This window comes from Suncus etruscus, chromosome 3 (genome assembly GCF_024139225.1).
Source record: "Suncus etruscus isolate mSunEtr1 chromosome 3, mSunEtr1.pri.cur, whole genome shotgun sequence".
NCBI classification, from domain to species: Eukaryota; Metazoa; Chordata; class Mammalia; order Eulipotyphla; family Soricidae; genus Suncus; species Suncus etruscus.
Genome location: NC_064850.1, coordinates 74,514,128 through 74,540,586, shown reverse-complemented (window position 1 = coordinate 74,540,586; position 26,459 = coordinate 74,514,128). Strand labels below are relative to the sequence as shown.

The following is a 26,459-nucleotide window of genomic DNA, read 5'->3' as shown; positions in this document are numbered from 1 at the left end:
CAAAAGCAATGTTCTAATTCTCTTTAAGGGATAAGAGCCTTGAAGATTTCTTGTTTCATATTGGTGGAGATGGTATGGTGTTGAATGATAATTATAACTGTAAAAGTTTAGAGGGTTTATTTTAGAACATGTTGTGGCTTAAGCTCACAACAACCTTAGACATTTATAGTAGTATATTCCTAAATACGAGGAGACTGAGGCACAGAAATATTAAATAACTGCTTGAGATCAACCAGCCCAAAAAATAGAATTGAAGAATTAAGTCAGTTTCATAACACTGTTGAGATATTTTTTTTTTGTATTTCAGCTGCTATTTGGATGATAGACTACTTCATTTTACATTTTAGGTGGTTTTTATTGAAACTTAATTAGAAAGATGTGAGGGGAGAATAAGTGAGAAATGTGCGTTCAGCAGGGAGCACCAGCTTCTTCAGAGTGAAAATAGGCAAAGAAACAGGAAAGTTAAGTGAGATCTGTGTGTAAGGGAGAGCAAGAGCCATAGGTTTGATAAGCGGACCTACTTCATCTTAGTTTACACCCTGTCCCCACTCCAGTCAATTATTTAACTCAATATAGTGATTAATATTCTAGTTCTGGTTTTGCCAGTAACTAGCTATGTGATATTGCTGATTGCTTCTTCACTTCTCAGATTTGTACTTTTCTCAGCTTAAACTCAGTATGCAAGTTAATGCTGAGATCTTTTAGGCTTTTTGATACAAAATGACTAAATAGTGTGGCTTCATTATTTTTTGACCTAGTAAACAAAATTGAGATACTTGTTTCTTCATTCTCTTAGGAAGTCCCTCCCTCGTTTTTCAAAGTCCTTTAACACCCATTTTCAGTTTTATAAAGTCCCAAACTGTCCAGGCCAGAGAGATAGAACAAGTGGGTAGGCCAATTGCCTTGCACAGGCCGACCTGGATTCAATCCCCAGCTCTTTTTATGAGAGATCACTTCAGGAGTGACCCACAAATGTAGAGACAGGAGCAATCACTGAGCAGAACTAGGTGTAGCTCAAAAACTAATAAATAAAAGCCCCAAACTGTCTGATGCTAGGAGTGGAAATGTGTATTTTATAGTACTTAATATTTTACATGTTATTTTTTTTATTTATTTTATTTAAGCCATACACAATAATATTAATCATTTCCGCCATTCTAAGAACGAATAAAATGAATTTCAGATTTTACATGATAAAATCCCAGATTTTGAATAATTCAGAATTCACTGACTTATCTTAGTTTAATGCAGTGTTTATGCAGATAGAGTTACTGTATAAAAGTAATGCTAAAGGGGCCGAAGAGATAGCATGGAGATAACGTGTTTGCCTTGCATGCAGAAGATCAGTGGTTCAAATCCCGGCATCCCATATGGTCCCCCAAGCTGCCAGGAGCGATTTCTGAGCATAGAGCCTGGAGTAACCCCTGAGCGTTGCTGTGTGTGACCCAAAAACAAAACAAAACAAAAAAAAAGCTAAAATATATTCATATATGTGAATTAAACCAGTGCTTTATTTGAACTTTTGCCCTTTATTTGTTTATGGGTTACTCAGCGATTTATCCCAGCAAGATATTTTTTATAACAATCTACATTGTAGCCTAACAATGACAAAAATATTTAAAAAAATTTATTAAAGCACCATCATTTTCAAAGCTATTCATAGGTGAGTTTATATTCCTGCACTGTTCCACTGCCTCTTGTATACTGAGTTGTCAAGATAAAAGGAGAGGGACAGACCCAGAAAGATCTCTTATAAGTGGGATATAAAGCAGAATAGTAAGGGAATAACAAATAGCTAAAGCATTTGTAAAGTGGTCTATAAACCTGCACTTCTCATATGGGGGTTGAAGGGAACCCTGAGACTGATGAAAGGAAACAGTGCGGTGGAGGTATGTGGTGAAATGCTATATATGAAACCCTGTCATTGACAATATTATAAATCATATTAAGTAAAATAAACATAATTGAATATTTTTTAAATTTTAGTTTTTTTTATATAAAAGTGATTCTTCACCCAAATTGGTATGTTTCTAGTGTGAAAAAAAATGAAATTCTGAATTCTAGCTGCTAATGCTGATTATTTTTAAACCATTTAAAAGATGGTCTTAAACCATCTAACCCATTTTAAACCATATAAGAGCTTAAAGATATTATGAAATTTGTTATCTGAAAATAATTGAATTCAATTATGTTTTTGTTTTGTTTTGTTTTGATTTGTTTTGGGGCCACACCTGGCAGTGTTCAGGATATACTTCTCACTCTACACTCAAAATTTACTCCTGGCATGCTCAGGGGAGCATACAGGATGTTGGGGATTGATCTCTAGTTGGCCACTGCATGTAGGCAAATGCCCTACCTGATGTGCTGTTGTTCCGGCCTCAAATTCAATCCTCAGCTTTTTAAAAATTCTCACTTGCCAACTCAGGGACCTGTGTCATAGAACAAGAACTCAAATACATTTTTGCATATCATAAATCTAATTCCTACTTAAGAACTTAGAAATATACTAGTTTGTTTTTGTTTTTGTTTATGTTTTTGGGCCACACCCATTGACACTTGGGTTACTCCTGGTTATGCGCTCAGAAATCGCTCCTGGCTTGAGGGAACCATAATCGTTTCTGGGTGACCTAGGCTAGTGCTTGCAAGGCAGACACTTTATCTCTAGCAGCAATGCTCTGGCCCCATAAATATAATAGTTTTTGTGGAGATGAGTTGATTCTTAATGTCAAAAATACCAGAGGATGGAGGGACATATGTTAATATAGGAGGTAAGGCTTTTGATCAACACTGGATAAGTTTGTGGCACCTGAGATGATCTTTCTGAGCACCTCAACGATGACCCAAACCCTTACTCCCAACTCCTCGAAGAAACTGGTAAAGGAAATGAAATGGAGCCTTGTCCTTACTTATTCTAGTTATTCATTCATTCATTCATTCATTCATTCATTCATTCATTCATTCATTCATGCATTGTCTCACCCAGTCATTATTCTGGGTGCTAGGGATACAGTGTTAAACAAAACATATTCTTCTCCTTTTGAGTTTATAATCTCTGTCATGTGTTGATTCCTCATCTTTCTATTTTTATTATTTTGGTTTTTGGGCCATACCTGGCTGGCTTTGGGGACCATATGGGATACCAGGGATCGAACTTGGGACTGTCCCAGGTTGGCAGATGCAAGGCAAATGCCCTACTCCTGTGCTATAATTTAGGTCCCCTGGTTCCGCATCTTAAAAAAGAAAGGCCAGATTAAATATTTCCCCTTCTTTAATAAACTAAATTGAAATATCTAAAGTATCCCTAATGACCCAATGCTGAAGTCCTAAGGGACTTAAGAACATAAACTCACTATTTAGCTAGTTTACAGACAGGCTTTTACCCAGTTTTTCATGAGATAAAGAAATTGTCATCCACAGCAGTTTTTAGAAAGGTAAATAATCTCGAGTTAATTCACAATAGCTAATACACTGCTACATATCCCTTACTACTTTTGAATAAAATCATTAGGTCACATAATGTTAATTTCAGAAATGTATTACTATTTATTTCTAATAGATTCCAGGGGAAATGATACATATTGATCACTAGACAGGTTACAGCAGTCTGGAGCTCAGGCTTTACTTGCAGGAAGCCCTGGTCTGATCCCTAGTACTGCATGGTTCACTAGACCTAAGTTGAATTGTTTCTTTCCTAGGTAAGGCCACATATCTAGATTAAGAACTTGTAACTACAAATAGTTAACTGATTTTTCCCCACCCCTCCAACCCCCACCTCAGTGTATCTTCAGTTATAACCCTTTAATAAAGAGATCTGGCTGTCTCCACTTGGTGGAAACAAAACTCAAGTGAAAAAAAGACATTTGTCTTGGGCTTTATGACTTAGTAAGTTGCAGGTTAAGTTTCAAGCTAGGGAGTTTGGCCTGAAAGCACTAGTCTGAACTACTGACAGTATCTGCTTCCCTTAACACCGAGAAAGCTTGTTTGTGTGTTTTAAACAGCTATCTGTGATATTTATCTCTGTTCTGTACACAGTGAATTAAGTGTTACAAATAAGTGTCTTTTTATGGGCACATATTTTTATCAGAATCTTGCTTTTAGAAAACTTAAATCCCCTTTGAAGAGAGTGGAATAGAAAGGAGTTTTACTAAAGATGCCATTTCAGTGTAGCTGCAGTCCTTGGAATAGGGGTCTGGCACCTTGTCTCAGCAACCTCAGCCTATAGAAGTGGAAATAAAATTTGGTCTTCAAGATTTGATTTTTAGTATACAAAATATCTATATATCTTTTTGCTTTGTGAAATAGCATTAGGGGTTCTTTTTCAGTCAGAGTTGCGGAGTCCTGGTTCTACAGAATCTCAAGTTATTTCCTGGCTGGGGAAAGTTGTATAACTTTTTGTTTGTCACATCTGGAGATCCTCAAGTGTTACTTGAGGCTGTGCACTCAGAAATTACCCCTGGCAGGGTCGGGATCTTATGGGATGCTGGGGATCGGCTGCATGCAAGGCAAATACCCTACCCTCTGCTTTTGCTATGACACCTGCGTGACCTTATTTTTTTGAGCATTGTATTGGGTTAGTGAATTATCAGTTCTTTTCTTTTTGTTTGGCGGCGTGTGCACATCCAGTAATACTCAGGTCTTATTATTGGCTCTGTGCTCAGGGATCACTCCAGCTGGTGCTCAGGAAACCACCTGGAGTGTTGGGGGTTAAAACTGGGATCAGCTACATGCACGAAGACCATCTTGTCCCCTGCACTATCTTTCTGGCCCTCTATTTTATTTGTTTTTGGGTTACCCGAGTGGTGCTCAGGGCTTTATTTATTTTATTTTATTTTTTTTTGGTTTTTGGGTCACACCCGGCAGTGCTTAGGGGTTACTCCTGGCTCAGAAATCGCTCCTGGCAGGCTCGGGGGACCATAAGGAATGCCATGATTGGAACCACTGTCCTTCTGTATGCAAGGCAAACGCCTTACCTCCATGCTATCTCTCTGGCCCAGGGCTCTATTTTTTTAGCTCTCCATTTGGTGATCACTCTTGACAGGGCTCAGGGGACTTTAACGGGTATTGGGGAGTGAGCCTGGCTCTGCTCTGTGTAAGGCTAATGCCCTACTATTGCTCTGGTCTCCCTCAAGTTTTTACTGGAATTTCTATTGATGCCAGATGATGACAAGCCTATAAATATTTTTGTGCCTATGACTTTATTTCTACAACTGGTAGTATCTTTTATTATTATATGAAGATATCCAGAGAATCAAAAAACCATTAAGCTTCTATCTGGGATCAGAGTAGAATAGAAGGGCTAGAGAGAAAGTAAGTGGATTAGACACTTGCCTTGTACACATTTGATCAGAATGTGATTCTCATCACCTATATATGCTCCAGAAACCCACCAAGAGTTATTCTTGTGCTCAGAGCCAGGAATAAGCTTTGAGCCCTGCTGTATGTAGCCCCCCTAAAAACCAAAAAGAATGGAATAAAAGTCCTTGGCTTTATCTTAGAGGATCCACGTACATAATCTTTAAATATTAGTACAGTTGTATGCTTTTTCTGTGGGAGCAGAATCGATACAGTACTTATCAACTTGTGAGGTACCAGGACTGGCAATGAAAGAGCCAGAACATTTCTCTAGAAAATTGTCCTCAAGCCATGTCATTTCTTTTCTCCAGAGATGTTGGACAGAACCTGGAAGATACTTAAGCTTGATGCAGGTTTGAGGTGCTGCTAGTATCTCGTGGGAAAAGGCCAAGCATTAGACTTGTTTGGCTTCTCTGGTTTACTTGTCCATTTGAGAGACCTTATCAACGCCATGCTCTTCAGGTTTTTACCGTCTGTGTCAGTAATGGATCCTTATTTTGAGTTCTGTTTAGGAATGTTATCTAGTCTCTGTAACCATGCTTTTTCTTAATATGGGTGCTAAAATTATTTTATTGGCATTATTGTATTGGACTAGGAGAAATTTCTTGCGCCAAGTGAGACTCAATTGTCCTACCTGGTACTGGGTAATTAGGGTCCAGAAGTAGACAATACTTTTAATAGATAGTCTTTCTTCAGAGCTAGACTTTTTTTTTTTTTTTTTTTTTTTTTTTTTTTTTTTAGTTTTTCTTTATTCATGCTGAACCTCTTGGTCATTGAAGTCATTGAAATGACTTTGTTTGGTACCAAGATAGAGATAATATATGTTATCATCTGGGAATTCACTGTGATTTCATGGGGTGATCTGTCATAACAAAGGAATCAGGACTGCAGCATATCCCTCTGTTCTTTCATGTAGCCTCTGTTAGAGTGCAATGCATTGTGCTTATTTTGCCTCATTCAAATCACGTTGGCAAAATGGAGCTTTGTGTTTTCAAAATAACCTTTTAACCTGAATTTAATTTGTGTTTTCATTTGTCTCTTTGCTTTTTGTGTGTGTGTGCTATGAATGTGAGTGACTGTTTTAAAGACTTGATTTCTTCAAGGCATAGAACAGTTTTGGAGTGTGGTTTACTTCTAGTATGTCTCCCCTTGGCTAACCTAAAAAATATTGTAGTTGACGTGAAGTGTTCAAAAAAAAGACATGGTGGCCATTTCATTGTATTTGAACACTTTGTGGCTAAATTGGGGAAGACAAAAGCTTATTTCTGCTTCTTAATAGTGATAATGTGTTCTGCCAGACCCAGACTGTCCTTCTAAAGCTTTCACCTTTATTTTGGTTCTAGGGAAGTGGACATGACACTTTGATAGAGATTTTTCCCCCTTTATGAAGTATCAGATTTAGGAGAAAGTGTTAGGCATATACATTTAAGTAAATTGATAGAGATTTTTCCCCCTTTATGAAGTATCAGATTTAGGAGAAAGTGTTAGGCATATACATTTAAGTAAATGTAAACTTTCTAATACAGTAATATTTTTCCAATGTTTGATATAGCTGACTCATGAAAAAAGCCATAGTTGAAACCTGCTTTAAGTGTTTTAGCAGAGCTGTTAGCATTTTCTTACAATCTAATCAAATTTTCTTTCAATCTAGTCAAAATTAGGATATTTTGATCTATTTAGGATACTGTAGAAAACACTGTACATACACTTTGCTAAGATCTGTATTGAACTTGAATTGTGATGTATAGTATTTATGACAGTTTTCCAGGTTAGTGTTAGAAAAGTCCCACTTTTTCTTTGATACTTGTTTTTTATTGTCTTGGAGGCATGTTTTCCTTATGTTTGTTTGAGGCTCATTTCCCAATTAACTTTCTAAGTGGACATACTTGGCTTCTGGAGTCAAAATGTCTGCAAGTAGGTCTATAAAGATCAAGAAGATTATAATCTAAAAACTTAATCCCCAAAAGAATTTAATTCACAGGAGGTTGATTCACCTTTCATTAATGTAGTTGCTTAGTTAACATAGCATTTCTTTAACCTTTGCATACCTATGTACAGGTGCCTGTTCTGCAATACTGGTGCATGGGCTGACAGTTTTAACTAAGTGGTTTTCAGTCTTTCTGTACTTGTGGGTCTCTTCTGTGTAGCAGTGTACTAAGGTAAATCATTAGAGATAGAACCTTGCCACTTTGGTGATAATCATGATGTAAGAGATATTGATGTGATGCAAGAGATTGAAGAGGTAGTCATGAAGCAGAACTGCCACTTGAGAGATACTGTATTTTTATAGCATTTGGAATAGTAGGATAGTACAGAAAAAAATATCTGTTGTTGACACTATTGTGACACAGGAACAAGAGAAGACATCTCTAATTTTGGAGTTATTGTGAATGCTATTATAAGGAAAGTAGGGACATTTTAGGGGTTTAGAAAGGACTGAAGAAGGATAGAGGAGAAGGCTGGAGGTCAAGTAGAATAAATGCCAAGAAACAAGAAAGTGTTGTGTGCACTGTTCAGGCTCTAGTCATAATTTTCAGCGTGGTCGGCAAAAGACGAGAAAAGGTGGGTTTAGGTCTATTCTGGAGGCCTTGAGTGCTTTTTTTATAGACATGGGTATTTCTCAGTAGCTAGTATGGGATATTTGCAGCATATGTTCAATAAATATTGGTTGAAATTCTTTGAATGGAGAGGAACATGACTGGACTGGAATATGGTTGAGGGGATAATGTGGGTCTGAAAAGAGCAGTTTAATGAACCAGCAGCAATTTATTTGATGATCTTGGTAGGAATTTACTGAAGAAAGGCCTATATGAAGAGGAGTCAGGTGTGGACAGAACTTGCTTTTGATCTGCTTCTGGGTTAGGTGCCTAGGAAGGGAAGGCAGTGAATGAAAAGGAAAGAAGCAAAATTAGTCTGTTGCTTCTCTCTACTACATGCCTTTATATCAGTACTTTTTCTTTAGTTCCTGCCAAGAACCTCAAGGATTTATTTTCCAACAAGATTTGTATTCATGCCTTTATTTTGGTGGCAATGATTTTAGAAACTTAGTTTATAGAAAAGGTGTTAACCTTTCTGTTAGTGTATGTTTCTTTTCAGCATTTTGTTTGATTACTGCTATAACCTTTATTATATGATATAAAAGTGGGAGTTTGAAAACTTTAATTTTTACTTTTCCCTTTCAAAGTTTTTAAACTTTAGATAGATAATCCTCTAAATCAGGGGTCTCAAACTCAATTTACCTGGGGGCCGCAGGAGGCAAAGTTGGGATGATCCTTGAGTGCAAAGTCAGTAGTAAGCCTTGAATATGGTGTGTGTGTGTGTGTGTGTGTGTGTTTGTGTGTGTGTGTGTGTGTGTGTGTGTGTGTGTGACCCAAACAACTAAACAAAACAAAAAAAGATTTCTCTAGGGCAGGGCCACAAAACGTTGTATGGAGGGCTGCAAACGCGGGCCGTGAGTTTGAGAGCCCTGGTCTAAATGATAACTATCAAAAGTTGCTTTAGTCTTTTTTTCCATTTTAATTTTTCTATCATTGGGATAACAACTGTGGCTTGGTCATTCATTCCATATTTTGAGAAATTTCAAATGAACAGGAGGTTGATGTATAATTTGCTTTAGAAGTTATATTTTGAAAGAAATAATTATTCCCTTTTAAAATATTATGTTTCTGATGAGTTAAACACCTCAAGGATAATGGATGCTGTAGTCAGTGTGAATTATATATATGTGGTTGCTTTTAGACATTTTACCCCATGTTTCGAGGGATTTTCTACATTGTAAAATATTCTTGTCTTCCTGACTCCAGTTTAAAGATGCTGTTGTTGAGTGAGAACAGAAGTGATGGGAAGGAGAGCTGAGTAAACATGGAATTAAAAAGGCCATAGAGTACATTTTGGTAAACCAAAATATTGCTTGGTGGCATAAAGCCACAGATCCATTCCAAAACAAGAAATGCGGAAATGTGGTTTTGCTGTCTGTCATGCAGTCTGTTTCAACAGTCAGAAATGTGCGTTGTTTTATGGTTGTTTTTTTCCCCCATTTTTTTTGTCAATTCTGACCACAGATTTTAATTTCTTCATTCTACCCACACTTCCTACCCACACCCCCATAAATTTAGTGCCAGTTTTTGAGAGATTTTAATGCAATGACATAATCAACCCACAAGGGTTAGTATTTAATGGCAAAGGTTTCTTGTCTTAAGTGCACTAAATATTGGTCTTTGCTTTGGAAACTTTTAAAACCCCAATATAGTGAATGCTCTTATTTTTTGTGGCTTTTCACTATGAAATTAAATTGAGATTTTGAAGAAGTTATTTTGTTCTGTTTTTTCTTTTTTTTTGCTTTGTTTTGTTTTTTTACTTAAAAGATTTTTTTTTATTTGAAAGTATGTAGAAAAATTTAAAAGTAAAGCAAAGCAAAAAAAATTATTTTTTTACCCAGGGCCTCCTGTTTTACCTCTTTGCTAGGCAGAAGCTCAAATTGAAAGCTTTTAATTCTCTCTTCTCAAGCTGAATTATGACTGAGAGATGAGTGTGACCCTTACATCTATTGAAAAAAATGTGGTCAAGAGCTAAGGGTAGTAGATAAAATAAAGAGTACTTTTCATTTAAAATATTTTAAAGTACAGATGTATAGTATAGTAGAATAAGCTTTAACTCTTTAAAGTTCATTTTTGTTTCATTGGTTAAGTGTGGTTTAGCTTGTTTATATTAACATGACAAGTCAATTCTAAATATCTGTAGGGTCTGTTTTTTGAGGCAAGACCCTCCTAGCGACTGTTGACCAGTGGAGCATATGGGATAGTGGGAAGACCCTAAGGGTATGGTATTGCCCAGTCTTTGTGGTTCCATCACCCTGCTGGTGCTCCAGGCCTTGAACCTGAGTTGCTTGCATGGGAAGCCTTGTGCCCCTCTACATTTTTCAGAATTCTTAATCTAAAAAATGTACGTTAGGATTCTGAATTAAAAAACTTAGCATAGAATTAAAAGTTTTCATTGCCTACTTTCTGGGTAATGGAAAGAAGATTTTTTTCTAAGTCTCAGATAACTGTAGTTTAAATTGCAAAACTATAATAATCTTAGTATCAAAGCAGCTTTGAAGCCCAACTTCCCTTTTTCTATCCACCTCTCCCCTCCCCACCCCCAGCTTGATAGACTTCACTTCATACTGCCATGTATAAAATTTACTGCAGCCAGTACAAGTATCTATTTACTAAGAAAAGAGGAGTCTTTGCCAGTAGTGAACCATAAATACTGAGGATGTCTTCTGGGTCATAGTGCAAGAAAGTGGAGAAAGAGCAAATTTTCTGGGTCTGGGTCTGTGACCTCCTGCTTCTTTGCAGTCAGTGATGAGGCACTGCCCTGTGTTTCTACTCTGTCAAGTGATCTGCCTCATTTCCCCTTAGTTCTGTGCCTTTCCCTGTGAAGTGTAAATTAATGAGGGATGTCTTTTTAATTGAGACAGGAAGCTCGAAGCTTGAATCTTGAATCGATACCTCACATTACAGTTGCTCAATTTGTAGCGATGTTTAATCTTATTTCTTCTTAGAACTGAACTACTTATCTTAACATTTTTTATTCATAAGTCTTACAAATATTTCTACCAGCCAGATATGGGGTAGCTATTATTCTTGCCATTTCATGGTTATAGAAATTGGAATTCAGTCTTTTATAGATTTGCTTATTTAAAGTCATGGTTCCGCTGATCTATTAGTTAAGAGAGTTAGTTCAGGATTTAGAAGTCCACAGTGCTGTCATTCACAGCATTTGGTGTTCCAAACTATTCTGCCATGTGAGTCTATGTTCTTACCTTGCTTTCTATAGCTGTTCACCCAGACCTTGAAAAAAATAGCCTTCTAGCTTCCCTAATCAATAACTGCATTGCTGCCATCTATTTTGATAATAGACTTTTGTTTATTATATAGCATCCTTTGCATTCCTCTCATTGTCCAGATCTAGCAGAGCCACAATGTGCTTCTAGTTTTCCATGGGCACTATGTCTTTACTTTCCCACTAATCTGTTGTTTCACATCTGAGCAGCTGTTGGCCTCCTGGCTGTTGTTTGCCTCTGAAGAATTTGCCTCTTCTACGTTTTTATGGGGCTTAGAGGAGCTCACGATACACTTATTTTTTCTACCCTACTTCAGAAAATCCAGGCAGTGTTTCCATTTTGGCTCTACCTCATTCTCTGCTCTTTTTACCTTTTATGTAGGAAGTCTTGCCCACTTGATTGCCCCCACCCCACTTTATCAAGATTTTGAAAACTCACAAGTACTTACATTCAACATGTCTTTAAGTGATCCAGCCCTCACCCCCACCCCTGTCTGCTGTGGCCAAGTGATCTCTAGTTCTAGTAGTGCCAGCACTTTCCCCTAGTTGCTCAAACCAGAAGCCCAGAGGCAGGTAGACAGATGCTTGTTTTTCCCTCTCATTCCATGTCTAATTATATGATCTCTTGAAATTTACCTCAATTACCCTCTGGCTTGTGTACTTCTCTTCAGTTATCTGATTCTGTTGGATTACTTGCAGCACTTTAGTTTTCTTTGGTCTTATCTGTAAAATGGGGAAAAAACGCAATTCTTTTAAGATTGTTCTGAGCTGAAGTGAGCTCTGGTATTGAGAAAGCTCTGTCTCAGTGCTGGGACCAGAAGACTGTCCATGATAGAACTAGCTGCTATAGTGAAGATGACTCTTAAATGAGTAATGCAGCAGTGTCCTAACTGGTTGGACCTGGTTGGAATAATTGCCCTACTCTTGCTTTACTGGATCTGCTGCCTCAGCCCCATCTTGTACTGCCACTGCTCCCTTTGACTTGCCCCACTGGTTGAATAAGCATTTCACATACTGGCAGCAGGCCTTTCCTTTTGGGAACAGTCTCTCCTTTTGCCCCTCCCTTCTTGCTTTGCTTATAGATTCCCATTCTCCTCACTCAGGGAGACAAAATCAATCCTCTCTTACTTCCTTTTAAAATGTCCTTTTAAAATATTCCTTTTAAAATGCATTTTAAAATGCATTTTGCATTTTTCTCACTGTTACTCTCCTGTGCTTGATTATTGCCTCTGAATATTGCTTGTGCCCCAAACCCTTTTTTCAGATAAAGTTCCAGACAATAACTGAGAATTGTGGAATTAATATAGCATATGTGTTGCTTTCCTCCCAGAGGTTTTCTGTCTCCACAGGTTCCCTCCCCCCGCCCCCCCTTTTCCAGGGCTCCTCTGTGTACTACATAGTGTTTGTCATTGTGTTAATTGCCATTTGGTCTTTCTTTATCTTTATCTTTATTCAGTTATAAACACAGGAAGGGTACAGATCAATTCAGTATTTACTGCTGTTTATAATTTAGTTCCTAGCTTACAGTACGAGTGAATGAATGAGTTAATATCTGAAAATGTCTATTATTCTAAGTCTGGTGCTCTGGGAATTCATTTTGTTCCATTTCTGCAATTATCTTTTATCCTCTATGTTTCCTCTCATGGTGTGCTTTGTGGTTATAAATCTTTTCTATCTTTCCACAGCCATTCAAATATAATCACTGGTAAGAAGTGGGTGGTGGAGGGCAGACATGGACAAAAGTGTGTTTTTGACCTGACCTGTCTTGTATTTATCATAGTTTTTCTACAAGTTGTCTTTGATAGGTTTCTGCTGCCATCCAAATAAAGTTCAAGTGTTTAAGATCTTTCTGAATCTAACTCGGTAAACCTCTGCTGATTTTATTTTCCACTCTTATATTCCTTGCATCTTGTATCTTACCTTAATGGTTTTCAATTTTATTTGTACATTAGAATCACCTGGGGACCTTTAAAATAAAACGCTGAAGCCTCGGTTCTACCCTCTCAGATGGTGAGATAATTGGCTTGGGATGAGGGTGAGATATTTGGACGTTGGTATTGGTGAAAGAGCCCCTAAATTTCATTGCCTCGTTCAACATTTCCCTCGAAACATGATCTCTTTTATAAGAACTTTGATGGGTTCTTATAAACTGGAGTGGTGGCGAAAGCCATAAAGCGTCTGCCTTGTGCGTGCTAGCCTAGGATGGTCCGCATTCGATCCCCCGGTGTCCCATATGGTCTCCTAAGCCAGGAGTAACCCCTGAGCGTCACCGGGTGTGGCCCAAAAAACAAACAAAAATAAAGAACTTTGGAAAGTTGGGTTTTATAATCAAACATTAGGTTAGTACTGCATTTTGTCTGATCTTTCAAAAATATTAAGGACACTGAGACATTCAAAGGGGAAAAAAACCTATTAATACTTTTTATCTCTGCATTTCATCTGATGAGGACCTTTTATGTATATGACTTCTGTTAATAACATCTGCAGAGCTTCGGACAGGACCTGTTTAGGCAATGCTGCTTTCAGCCACACATCAGTTTTAAAGTTGTTTATTTGTTCTTCCTTGATCATCTCATTCAGGCCAGACCCACCCCTGTACTAGGTTTATTTCTTAAAACACCATGCCCGTTTTCTCTTCAGCATTTTGAGTGTCTGAAAACCCCCTTCTTGTATTTGAATGTTTGTTCTGTGTTTTGTCTCTGTGATGTTGTGAACACCATGACAGCAAGGACTTTTGTCTCCTTCGGGTGCTCCCTCTGCACCTAAAATAGTAGGTGCTCAGGTTTTGTTGCAGACTGAAAAGCCTCTGTATATTTAGACCATTTGTGTCATAAACACATTTAAGTATTTCTAATTCTAAGCACAATTTACTTTAAAAGTAGCTTACAATTTATTGTAAACAAAATTGGTATCATCTGGCATGTACAGTGATGAGTGAGGGCAAAAATGGGTCCTGTGACTACACTTTGAGCATTTAGGAATTACTTTTTGGTTCCTTTAATATGAGGCCTTACTACTGCATAGCTTGGGCCTTCCCTTGACCTGCTAAAATAATCACATTGATTTCTTGGAGCTAACCATTATTCACCTTCATCATGCTATATACATGGTCCAGCGTTCTTGGATAACATATATGGTGCCTTCTCAGTGTAGTCTGACAAGTATCTCAGTTCATTTAGGGCAGGTGATGGCAATCTGGTGTGAGTGATCTCAGGAAGAAATTTAAGGGACATCTCCTTAATCATTTCTAAAAGAATCTTCTGTAACACATGTCCTGCTAACTATTCAGCACTAAAATTGTTATCATTTTTTAAAAGTCAGGGATAGGTGAATTTACATTTCCTAGAATAATGATATCTTACACACCGAAAGATATGTGTCTGAAGTATAAGATTAAAATGTAAGCAAGTCTTGCTCTATTTCCAAACAATTCTGGCATGCTTACACAAGATTTTAGAAGATTGCAATGGTTGAAACTGAGCTGCTGTTTTTTTTCCCCCTATTCATTCAGCAAAGTGTTTTCATTGTACCAGTTCCTGGAACTATAAACAAAGCTATCTCTGCCCTCATTGAGCATACATTCTTAAGGACCTTTAACTCTGAGTATCTATGGTGGGTCTGTAGTGCCTTGGTCACTTTTACATTTGATAGAAGGAAGACTTTGAGACCCTTCTCCGAGCTGAATTTGAAGATTCTTAGGATATTAGTGTGCATCGTTAAATTTTGAGAAACACCATTCTAATTCGTGAAAACATATGTGTTTTAATATATATATATAACATATCTATGTTATATATAAGCATATATTATAATTTTAATTAGTTATAAATATATGAAGCAAAGAATGCAGCGGGCTAGATTGTGACTGGGGTTGAGTCATAGCAGATAGTATCTGTGTCCGAAAATGTCTCTTAGGTCCTGATTGAAATGATTATTAAGGGATGAGCCAACAGACTATCTGGGAAAGGTCAGTCCAGGCAGTGGAATGCTTTTCAGGCCTTGTCATGTTCTGTTCATTTCATTTCCTTTCTTGTTTCCCCTTTTATGCTTTAGCTTACTGGGGAATTCTAGATTCACTTGTCTGCTCTGTCAGGATCTAGCTGGTAATGGAAGCATTTGAGACTAGCATGAATGCAAACAGTTCAAGACCAAAACTTAATTTTGATTGGATCTGGCTGTTTATCAAAGTGAAGAGAAAATCAGGAATAGATTTGTTAATAAAATTATCCTGGCAGTGATGCCTTTTGAAGGTTGGCATTTGATATATTTGGGAACAGGAAGAGGAAACCAGGAGAGGAGGCTGTATTAGGATAGAAAGGATGAGAGAAAAAGGCATGGAAAGTCAGTTTCTATGCTTGTGGAAACAGAAGAAAAGAGAAAAAACAAGATAACAGACATGGAAGTTTTCATTTATAAGAACAGAATGACTTTCAGTGTACGAAAGGTAGATTGTTTATTTCTTGTAAATAGGTACTCTAGATGACAATATGGTAAGGATCAGTAACTGATTTTATTTTGTTTGAGTTTTTCAAAGTTATTTCCTCTTTACATATTTTTCACTGCATTTAATTCAGATAAATCATGTTGGGAAAAAGCATGGTGAATGTTCTTCACTTAACTATAGGTTTGTACTTTCTTCTGTAGTTTATATGAAAATGCTTAACTGTAAGTTAAGACAACTGTACATTCATGTCAGTAGGAACAAATAAGGAAAAGGTGGGGTGGGGGAAGGTGTCCCAGGCAAAGAGACAGAAGAGCCATATAAAAGTATCTGGTAGTGAGGGCAGGGACTGTAGCTTGAAAGGAAGAGTGCATACATTCATTGGTGGTGCCCTAGGTTTAATCTGGTGCCACAATACAGACGAATAAAACGGAAGAACAGAAAAGTGGCTAATGAGGCTTGCAGTGACATACCAGCAAGACTGAAGCAGTGAAAATCTATCTATAGAGCGTGGGACTTTGGTGACTAATGCTTGGGTAATAATGTTTTTGGACTAGCTTCACATTGTTATTTGAAGCTAAGCTTGTCAGAGAACATTACTTTTTTTTTTTCTTGCTTTTGTCTTTTCACTCATTCCTTACATCTTTCCATTTTCTCTACCTTTTCTTTTGGTGGAGAACTCTTGTTGAGTTTGTTAGTAGTGTTCAGACTTGGGGACTGAAATGATTTAATATTAGAATAATTAGGCACCGAGAACTGTTAACACTTTTAGCATTTGTATCTTTATTTTAAACACTATTTAAACTCTGTAACCAGGATCTAGATGATATAGGTAGGAGACTCTGCAAATATCTCGATTTCCCTTAGAGAACTAAAAATCTGACGAGGTGAGAGATCTCCTCAACCCCATTTTTATTTTAACCTTCGCAAAACTGCTTTTACAAACTACAGTGTCACTTTTGGAAACACATTAGGATAGTTTAATGAAATTTAGGTATACTTCAGTACTCTCTGGGAAAAGTGCCCTGTGTATTCCTGTACTAGTGCCACAAATAATAGCCCACACTAATGAGGATGAACAAATGAGGTACTTTAGTGTATATAATGAGCTGAATTTATAGCCCAGTAAAACGACATAGATAAGAATTGAAAACATGGGCTGGATAGGGCAGGTAGAGTGCTTGCCTTGCACAATGCTAACCTGGCTTGATTTCCCTGTGTCCCACCTGGTGCCCCAAGCTTCACTAGAGGTGATCCCTGAGCACATAGCCAGGAGAAAGAAATAGGCCACTGGGTGTGATCCAAAAACTGAAAAAAAAAAAAAAAGTTTTATCATCCAAAGCAGACTGACATTGCTTGAGAGAATAGCATTAGTTTAGTTTTTACCATTACCATGAGTGGATTGTTTTAGTTAAATTTCTGGAGGTGTGACTTGTAAAATTTTTATATAAAGGTTACTATTGGTCCTTCTACATCATTTTTTAAGGTAATGCTAATTGAATACTTTGTAGACAGCTCTTTTATTGGAGGAAGTGAGATAATATTAAGATCTTTTAAAAAGTATTAAAGTTAGGAAGTAAGTCTTGGTAGTTTAAAAATTAGTTCTTTAGGTAACAAATAGATGTCCTATTAGATTGATACCTACAATTTTACTTCAATTTTTGCTTTATTAGGCTCTAAACATCTTTGCTTCAGAATAAACATCTGACCTAAAATAAAACTTGGGTGTCTGGTTTACTAGTTTGCTAGTTTACTAGTTTGCAAAGACAGTGTCTTTGATCTCAATCTCTGATTTATTCCAGTTTTGTTTTTTTCTTCTTCTTAATACGTAAAACCAGTTTTATCTGTTACATGTCACCTATTTTATAAAGTTGAATTTTGTTGACAAGATAAAAACTGACACCAGTTTGGAGAGTACCATGTGACTTTTTTCCTTATATATCCTCTTGATTTTTATTAAGTTGAGAATTTCTCAGTGGTCCTCTGACTTTCTAATATAGTAGTAGACAGGAACACTTAGAAGTCCTGGAATTTGTCAGGAAATTTGGAACAGATCAATGAGCAAATGAAGATAGTTTGTTTTCTGATTGGAATGAAAAATTGTAGTCTTGTGTTCTGTAGTTATAAAAGCAGGGTGAAAAAGGTTTCAAAATTTATTGTATTTATTTCAAAAAGAAGTTTATAAAAAATATAGTAATGGTGAGTGTTCTTGATAAGTCTTTTTCTTAAAATTAAAATGTATATTTTAGGCCCACACCTGGTGGTTCTCTATACACTGTATTATCTCTCCACCTTCTTCATAAGCAATTAAAAAATTACATTATTTTTTATTTTTAAATCCTTCCCCCACCACACACCATTCACTGTGTTGTGTTGTGAGAAGTGAGAGTTGGCATGCATACCTGACTGTGCTGCACTCTGAGGGTCAAAAACAGGCTGTTGCTTCCACACATGCTAGTGGAGCAAATGCTCTTAGTTGACATATATAATTAGTGGTTTTGGTGCTCACACTTGGTGCTCACTTGGTGTCACTTCCTAATGGTGCTCACACACCCATGGGTCAGGTTTGACTGGAAATCACCTGCAGTGCTGTGGATGATAGACAGCAAAACTTGCAGGCACAAACAGAGCTGTCAGAATTGTATTTGCACATAACGACTTCTTTTTCTATTTTTATTAAAACTGTGTTGCATTGTCCTTATTTTGGTGATACTAAAAACTCCCATAAGTATTTTTTAAACAGTTGCTTTGTTTTGGGACTGTGTGTGCAGTACTCAGGGACCATTCCTCACCATGTTCAAGGGACTAATACAGTACAAGGGATCATATTGGGTTGGTTGCATGAAAAGTGAGCACCCTACACACTGTACTATCTCTCTGGCCCTTACACAGTTGACTTTGATGTATCTTTGGTTGCTAAAATAAGCTGCCTGCTTTGTATGGAATTTGTTAATTTTTTTAAGTAACTCAAAGATGGAAATAGTTTAATTTTTTGTTTTTTTGTCATGTTAATTGATTTTATATTGTCTAATTTAAATAAAGATAAGCTTTGAGTATGAAGGAAAAGTAACAGCTTCTTTACAAGGACTTTTTTATATTTCAATTTAGAAAAACAAAAATACAAGCTTCTAATTGAAATAAAAGCTTAATACATATACACATTCATTCTTGTCGATCTGTCTGAAACTATATGACCTATAATTAGTATAGAATTTAGGCATAACTGTCTCTAAAGCATAGGATGTGATACTATTTTTTGTTTGTTTGTTTGTTGTTTATGGATGACACCTGGCTGCGCTCAGGGGTTACTCCTAACTCTACGCTCAGAAATCGCTCCTGGCAGGCTCAGGGGACCACATGGGATACCGGGATTCGAACCTCCGACCTTCTGCATGCAAGGCAAATAAATGCCTTACCTCCATGCTATCCCTCCGGCCCCAGATGTGATACTGTTTAAGTACAGTATTTTACTTGCTGATAAAGTTGATGTCCCAGGAGCTAAATACTCCTTGACACAGAGTAAAACACTTTTTATGGTTCCCTTTTCATGATTGTTTTGCAAAGGGAAGCATTTATTTTTTTGCTTATGGGATAAAAATAACAGATGACCTATTTATTTTCTTGATAGTTCCTTAAAAATATATGTAATAGACTTCATCCTAAGCCTTGATTTTTTTATATATTTTATTTAAACACCTTGATTACATACATGTTTATGTTTGTGTTTCAGTCATGTAATGAACACCACCATCACCAGTGCAACATTCCCATTACCAATGTCCCAAATCTCCCTCCTCCCCACCCAGCCCCCGCCTGTACTCTAGACAGGCTTTCTATTTCCCTCATACATTCTCATTATCAGGATAGTTCAAAATGTAGTTATTTTTCTAACTAAACTCACCCCTGTTTGTGGTTGGGGCCTGAGCAATAGCACAGCTGTAGGGTGTTTGCCTTGCACGTGGCTGACCCAGAACTGACCTCAGTTCGATAGTTGGTGTCCCTTATGGTCCCCCAAGCCAGGAGCAATTTCTGAGCGCATAGAGCATAGGGGTTACTCCTACCCCTGAGCATCACTGGGTATGGCCCAAACTCTCCCCCACCCCCCAAAAAAAAGATGTTTATTATTAGGACTTTTTTTTTTTTTTTTTTTTTGGTTTTTGGTTTTTGGCTCACACCCAGCAGTACTCAGGAGTTACTCCTATCTCTAGCTCAGAAATCACTCCTGGCAGGCTCAGGGCAGGGGCATATGGGATGCTGGGATTCGAACCACTGTCCTTCTGCAAACAAGGCAAACGCTTTACATCCATGCTATGTCTCCGGCCCTATTAGGACTTTTTGAGGGGATATAGTAAGTGTTTGTTTTTTTTTTTTTTAATCTTAAATGGCTAGTGAAATTTGTTTCAAATGATAAAATATGTATTTGATCATTTATTTTAGAATTTAATGTTTTTTAATCTGATTGAATTCTAGCATATTTTTCAATATACAGCATTGCTTTTTCTTTATACAAAGTAGTTTTTAATTTTTCTCTTGTTTTCAAAGTTGCTATGTGAATAGGCAGAGTGAAAGTTCCATATGGGTGTTTGTGGAGTTCCGTATAGATGAATCATGTTATCAGTTCATAGCCCACCACCACTGTAGTTTGTTAGTTTGTTAGTGCTCATGTTGTAGATGTCAAACTCATAGCCCAAGGATTGTAATGGAATGTCTTATTTATTGAGTTATTGTTATAAAATTAGCTTTAATGTTATTTTGTACAAACACATACTTCTTATACTATTTTTTTTAAAGCAAGACTACTCATCTTTTTTATTGGGCCTTTTCCCTCTTTTGCAGAACAGCATAAAGATGTGAAATCATGGAATTAGAAAATAAAATGCCAATGAATTATATGTAGCATCATTTTATACGTTGAACTCTCTTTAAGTGACTCTTGATGGATAGCGGAAATATAATAGACGTATGAAAATTATGGGTATATTTGACAAACACTGAAAACTATTGGGGGAGTACATTAGGACCTTTACAGTTTTTCTTTTTATTGAAGCCATAGTGCTATTTAGAGAATTATGGGCATCTGAAGACAGTAGTTAACAATATTCATAAGCATCAAATATCAGAATTATATCCAGTAATGCTATTGCAATATTTCAGAATTCTTTCCTGTTTAAGTAGGCTATCTGAATGTACTTGCTCAGAGATGCATAACCCACATCACCTATAAATTTGATTGGAAGCTCCAGCACTAGAATGGACTGATGGATAGCAGATTAGAGCTCTGATTAACCATGTGATTCGAAGACTGGGAATATATTGTCTAAGCAAGATTCATCATGCAATCAGAATTTCAAGTGGTCAGATGGAATTCAAATGTTTTGTGGCTTTCCTCCCGTAGTGCTTTTCTTCGTAGGTTGCCTTTTTTTACCTCTTTCTCCAAAGCTGAAAAATACTTCTTTGATGAATCTGCTCCTTACCCTAAAGCTTTCTGTCTGTTATTCATCAGAAAGCAGGTCGCAGTTCAGTGAGCAGAAGAAAAGATTTTAATAGAAGCTGTGCCAAGGGCTGTAATGCATCATTTTAGAGCCCTAATTACATTACAATGACAAATATCAATGGTGACAACAGCAATAACCTACATCCTTTAATGGCTATGCTGGAAAAGGAGTTTGGGCCCCACGCCATTAGATTAAACTCAGTTTCAAAACATAGGCCATTAGAAGTGTATGTCCACAGTATTATTGGCTGATCGCTGAAGCCCAGTGGAAAGGGCTGTAAATAAATGATGCCTCCTAAAGCTGAATCCTTTGGGACAAAGGAGGCAAAATTAGATGACCTTGGAAGCAGCAGCGTTTCCGAGGCAACTTTAGCTTTCAAAGTGAGGAATGACCTGCTTAATTTTATGAATTCACACTCACATCCCACCCCTCCTGCTGCCAATTAGCCAGACCATGAAAATCCATTGGCATGACAATTTAAAGAAATTAAGAAGTCTTTTAAACAAAAGACTTTGGAAGATGTCTACCCCCCTTCTTCTTTTCAGTTAGGTATGTGTTAACGTTGAACTAAGAAGCAACTTTTCTGTTTTTCCTATGTTTGATTTTTAGAAAATAATAGATTCAATTGCCTTCCAAAACCCCAGTTGCTCAGACTTAAACTAGCTTAGTCCCAGAATTAATAAAGAGTAAATATCTATCAAGTAAATATCTCTTGGTCTTTATTTTGCCAGATAAGTAGATTTCTTAAGAGTAGTATTTATTGCCTAGAATTATGTAGTCAAACTAAAGAACTCCGTTCTCTTGTGTTCCCACACATTTTTCAACCATCCTAGCAAGGGACTATTTTATTTGTGTAAACAACATAATGAGGAAAATATGCTTGGCAGATGGTTCTAAGCATTAGAATCATCAGTTTGGTCTGCCCCAAAGTGTCTCATTATCTTTTATTCTCTCCCCCTCCACCTCTCCCTACAAAAAGCTTAACAGCCAAATGCCTTTGAGACATAGTGCTTTCAGTCTGGTGAATGCTACTCTATTTCTCAACTCACATCGGAATTTCACCCCATAACCACTGTGGTATGTTCCTCCAGGTGGAGAGTGGTTTGGTGATTCCCTTTGCAGCTTTTCATGGTGGTTTAAGCATTCTTAAAGGATACTAAATGTTCCATGGGGCTAGTGCAGTAAATTAAATCAGATCAGCTCAGTTGGGTCCTTATTCACTGCTGCTTATTGGTGCTGGGTTTTTGTCTGTCCTGTTAAGAGTGCAGACTGGAATAGAAAGCTTATGTTTGAGACTTCATGGTGAATTTATGTTTTCTCTTGACTGGCAAAGTTTTTAGAGGACTGGCATTTAAAAGATTGCATAGCTAAAAAAGTCAAAAGGGTAACTGATGAGAGAAGGAAACCTAGATTGCACAACTGAGTATCATTGTCATTCTGGTAATGACTTAGCAAGAAAAAAGTATTTTTGTTCTCTTACAAAATGAGGAACTGACCCTGTGTGGAATTTACTTTGAGAATGTCTCAGGAATAGTAATTGCTTTGTAATAGTAAACATTTCTCCCCTTTCCTTTCTATCATGGCCATATTTTATATATATATATATATATATTATATTATATTATATTATATTATATTATATTATATTATATTATATTATATTATATATATAATTTATATATACATGTGTATATATAAAAAATGCATTTACATGGCCTATATAAAGCCTCTGGTAATACAGATTTGGAGGAACATTGGTGAAGCACTGGATAGGTAAACTTTATAAAGAAAAAGATGGTCCTTTTACAAGATCATTTTTTTTTATATCCATATACCTTTTATACCAATTTATGTTTTTTACATCTTTTACATCAATTTTATATCAATAGAAAACTACCTGTAGCATTCTATTGGTGTAAAATTTTTGTGCTTACAAATATTAGAACAAAATCTATTCTTTGAGATTTGGGGGAATTTTGCAGCTGTATTGTGATAGTGGGACACATTTGGACTTTTCTTCTTTTTTTTCCTTCTTCTGGGCGTGGACTGACCTGGCTGTGCTCTGGGCTTATCCTGACTCTACTAAGGTGGGCCAACCTGGCTGTGCTCTGGGTTTATCATGGCTTTACTCAGGTGTCACTCTTGGTTGGGTTCAGGGGACCATATGAAGTGCTGGGGATCGAGGCTCTATCTCTGTGCAAGGCAAAGTATAGTGCTTACCCACCATACTATCTCAACTGGCCCACATTTGGAGATTTTTTTGATTGAAGAAGCAAGGTATTTTCTTAACTATTTAAAATGAAGGATCTAAATTAAACACTTTTTTTTTTTTTGGATAGGTTAAATAAGGTTCTACTTATAGGTTGGGGATTTTTTTTTGGGCCAAATCTTCATATCTATTGAAGGTATTATCACAATCGTAGAGAACCAAATGGGTTTTATTATCAAGAGAAGTTGGAATATGAGAGGAAAATGTATTTTTACTATGTAAACTCCAGAAAGTCAACGTTTTATTTTTAAAAAATCACATTAGATGAACAAGGGTGCCACTGAAGGTTTTTTGAAAACTGATTTTTAGTCATGAAAATTACATTCTTTTTTATATTGTCTTGGTGCTTGAAGGTTGACTCTAAGATGAATGCTGCTTAATAAATTGTGCTATTAATATGGTGCTTTTGTCACTGCCTCCTTTTAATGGGCTTGCTGATGAAAATTTTCCTCATCCTTAGGAAATATGCTAACCAGTATATAAAGTGTGTTTTAATATTATCCTGCTAATATTTTGGGAACTTGCAACCATCTGACTGTTCTCTTTATTGTCCCCCTTCCTTTTTTTTGCAGGCAGAGATCGTCAAGAGGTTAAATGCAATATGTGCTCAAGTCATTCCTTTCCTGTCTCAAGAGGTAAGACACCTTGGTTGCAGGCACTGGCTACAAGGTGCCATTTTAGTGATTTTTGTAGTAAGAGGACTGTGGAGCAATTTGTTCGACCATGTCAGTTTCTTGATGTGTGCTAGTTACTTCTAAGATGTAGTGTTAGTGTTGCTCATTTTTTAGATCTAGTGTTAGTATTCCAAATCTTATTCAGGACTATATAGTTGTGTCTATACAATGGACTGTTTTCTAGTGAGCTAATAAAATTCACTTGTTATTTTGCTATCAAGACTGTATGATGTTGCCCAGAATGACGACTGTGTAGTATTGGCATCTTATAGGATTGACTGAAAAATTCGCCTGAAGCATCTCCATGTACATTTTGTCAGAGCACTGAGGGTTTGCATAAACTAAGGCTTTGTACAATATTGTAGTAATGCCCAGAGACAATAGATGAGGACTGAAAGGACTGGATCATGATATAAAGCTCACTACAAAAAGTGGTGAGTGCAGTTAGAGAAAGAACTACACTGACAACTGTGGTGACAGTGTCAGTGAGAGAGGTAGAATGCCTGTCCCGAATACAGGTTGGCGGTGGAGGGAGATTGGGGGCATTGGTGGTGGGAGTGTTTCATTAGCGAAGGGGGGTGTTCATTATATGACTGAAACCCAATTACAATCATGTCTGTAGTCAGGGTGCTTAAGTAAAGATACTATTTAAAAACAACAACAACAAGGCTTTATAATATAAGCTAATGTAACTTTTGGTTAGTTACTTTTTAAAAGCTCCTTATTACCAGATGAGATCTTTCTATGCTATGTATTTAGGAAAAGACATGCAGAGCAAACTTAGTGGCTACAATTTTCAGAAAGACAGACCTTGACCATTGCCACGGCCCAGCGGGCAGCTTGCTTCCTTTCTCCTGCTCATCACTAGTGGAGTGAGAACACTTTGTTTACAAATGTGCACCTATTGTAATGTGGTGATTTCCCTTGGTTGCTTGTGGTAGTTACAAAGTTGAGGTAAAAGTGCAGGAAACACAATTTTTGTTACCGGATTACTTCCTCCTTCATTAGATCTAATAAAATAAGCTGTGTGGAAGCCCATGTAAAATATGTATTTTGCAGCCTCAATGCTATGTGAGAAGGCTGGTAGGAGGGGAGCAGAGGCTTGGAAGAAACTCCTTGGTGTATAGGACTTCAAGTTTACTAATTTAAGAGACAATTTAGCTTTGAGCTTAGGAGTTTATCATTCTTTCCATCTATTTTAAGGGATAAAAGGTTGTATTGAAAAAGTTACCTTTTGTAGTTTCTGCCGGGAGTCAGAAGAGCTCAGAAGCCATCTTGGGCCATGCGATTTCCAGCTGCCTGAGACTGGATTTCAGCAGCGTTCCTTCCGGTGATCCTGCCTGCTTCAGAGGTGGGTCGGGATATACACACACTAATTCCTGCTGGTTTCTGCCAGGAATCAGAAGGGTGCAGAAGCCATGTTGGGCTATGCGGTTTCCAGCAGCCTGAGACTGGATTTCATCAGAATTCCTGCGGGCGATCCTGCCTTCTACAGAGAGTTCTTGGCTGGCTCCGCCCTCCTGCTGTGCCTTGGATGACCCTGAGGACTTGAAGGGAACTCTTTGCTTTGCTTGTCTGTCTTCCCTGAATAATTGAAGCTCTCCTCAGGGGTTTAGGAAGCGCACCCCCCAAAAAAAAACTGTCATCTAGAGGCCACAGAAGAGCACGGCCACTCTGCTTCACTGCCACACACTCTTTCTAACCAATGAACCCCACCACAACACGCAGGAAAAAAATCACACTACAAGCTTGACAATGGGGAAACCTCGCAGGCAAACACCATGCACAGAGAATGAAGACGATAGTTCAAATGACCTAAAAAATTCCAACCATCTGATTAACCTCTTGGATAAGGAACTTAAAATAGCAATATGGAAGATGTTTGTAGAACTCAAAGAAAGCATAGATTGATCTGAACAAAACACAAAGACAAACCAGAAAACTCCAAACTGAAATAACAGATCTGAAAAGCATGGTAGCTCAGCTGAAAACCTCAATGGATGGCCTCACCAGTAGGGTAACAGCAGCTTAGGAGAGAATCGGAGTACTGGAAGATGAGATGCAGAAAAACTCAACACAGCAGAAGAAATTGGAAAAGAACCTTAAGACAAACGAACAGGCAATGGAAAAAGTACTCAAGGAATGTGAACAGATGAAAATAGAAATCTTTGATAAACTCAACAGAAACAACATAAAAATCATCTTAGTCCCAGATGCCAAGGAAGGGGATCCACAGGAAGAATCAACTATCAAAGACATCATCAAAGAGATACTCCCAGAGGTAAAGACTACATGCAATCAAATCCTACATGCCCAAAGAGTACCAGCTAAAAGAGATCCAAAGAAAAACAGCCCAAGACACATCCTCCTTACAATGACAAATCCCACAGATAGAGATAGAA

At 37.3% G+C, this 26,459-nt stretch overlaps 1 protein-coding gene across 9 annotated transcripts in view; it reads left to right on the top strand.

Moving 5' to 3' along the window:
• The window catches only part of LOC126004152 (transducin-like enhancer protein 4), a 158,777-nt gene that overhangs the window by 14,129 nt on the left and 118,189 nt on the right, over positions 1-26,459 (top strand). For all 9 annotated transcript variants that reach the window (XM_049770563.1, XM_049770562.1, XM_049770558.1 and 6 more), the window contains exon 5: positions 23,956-24,018. In XM_049770563.1, coding sequence (XP_049626520.1) covers positions 23,956-24,018 — 63 coding nt within the window. The remainder of the gene's footprint in view (positions 1-23,955; positions 24,019-26,459) is intronic.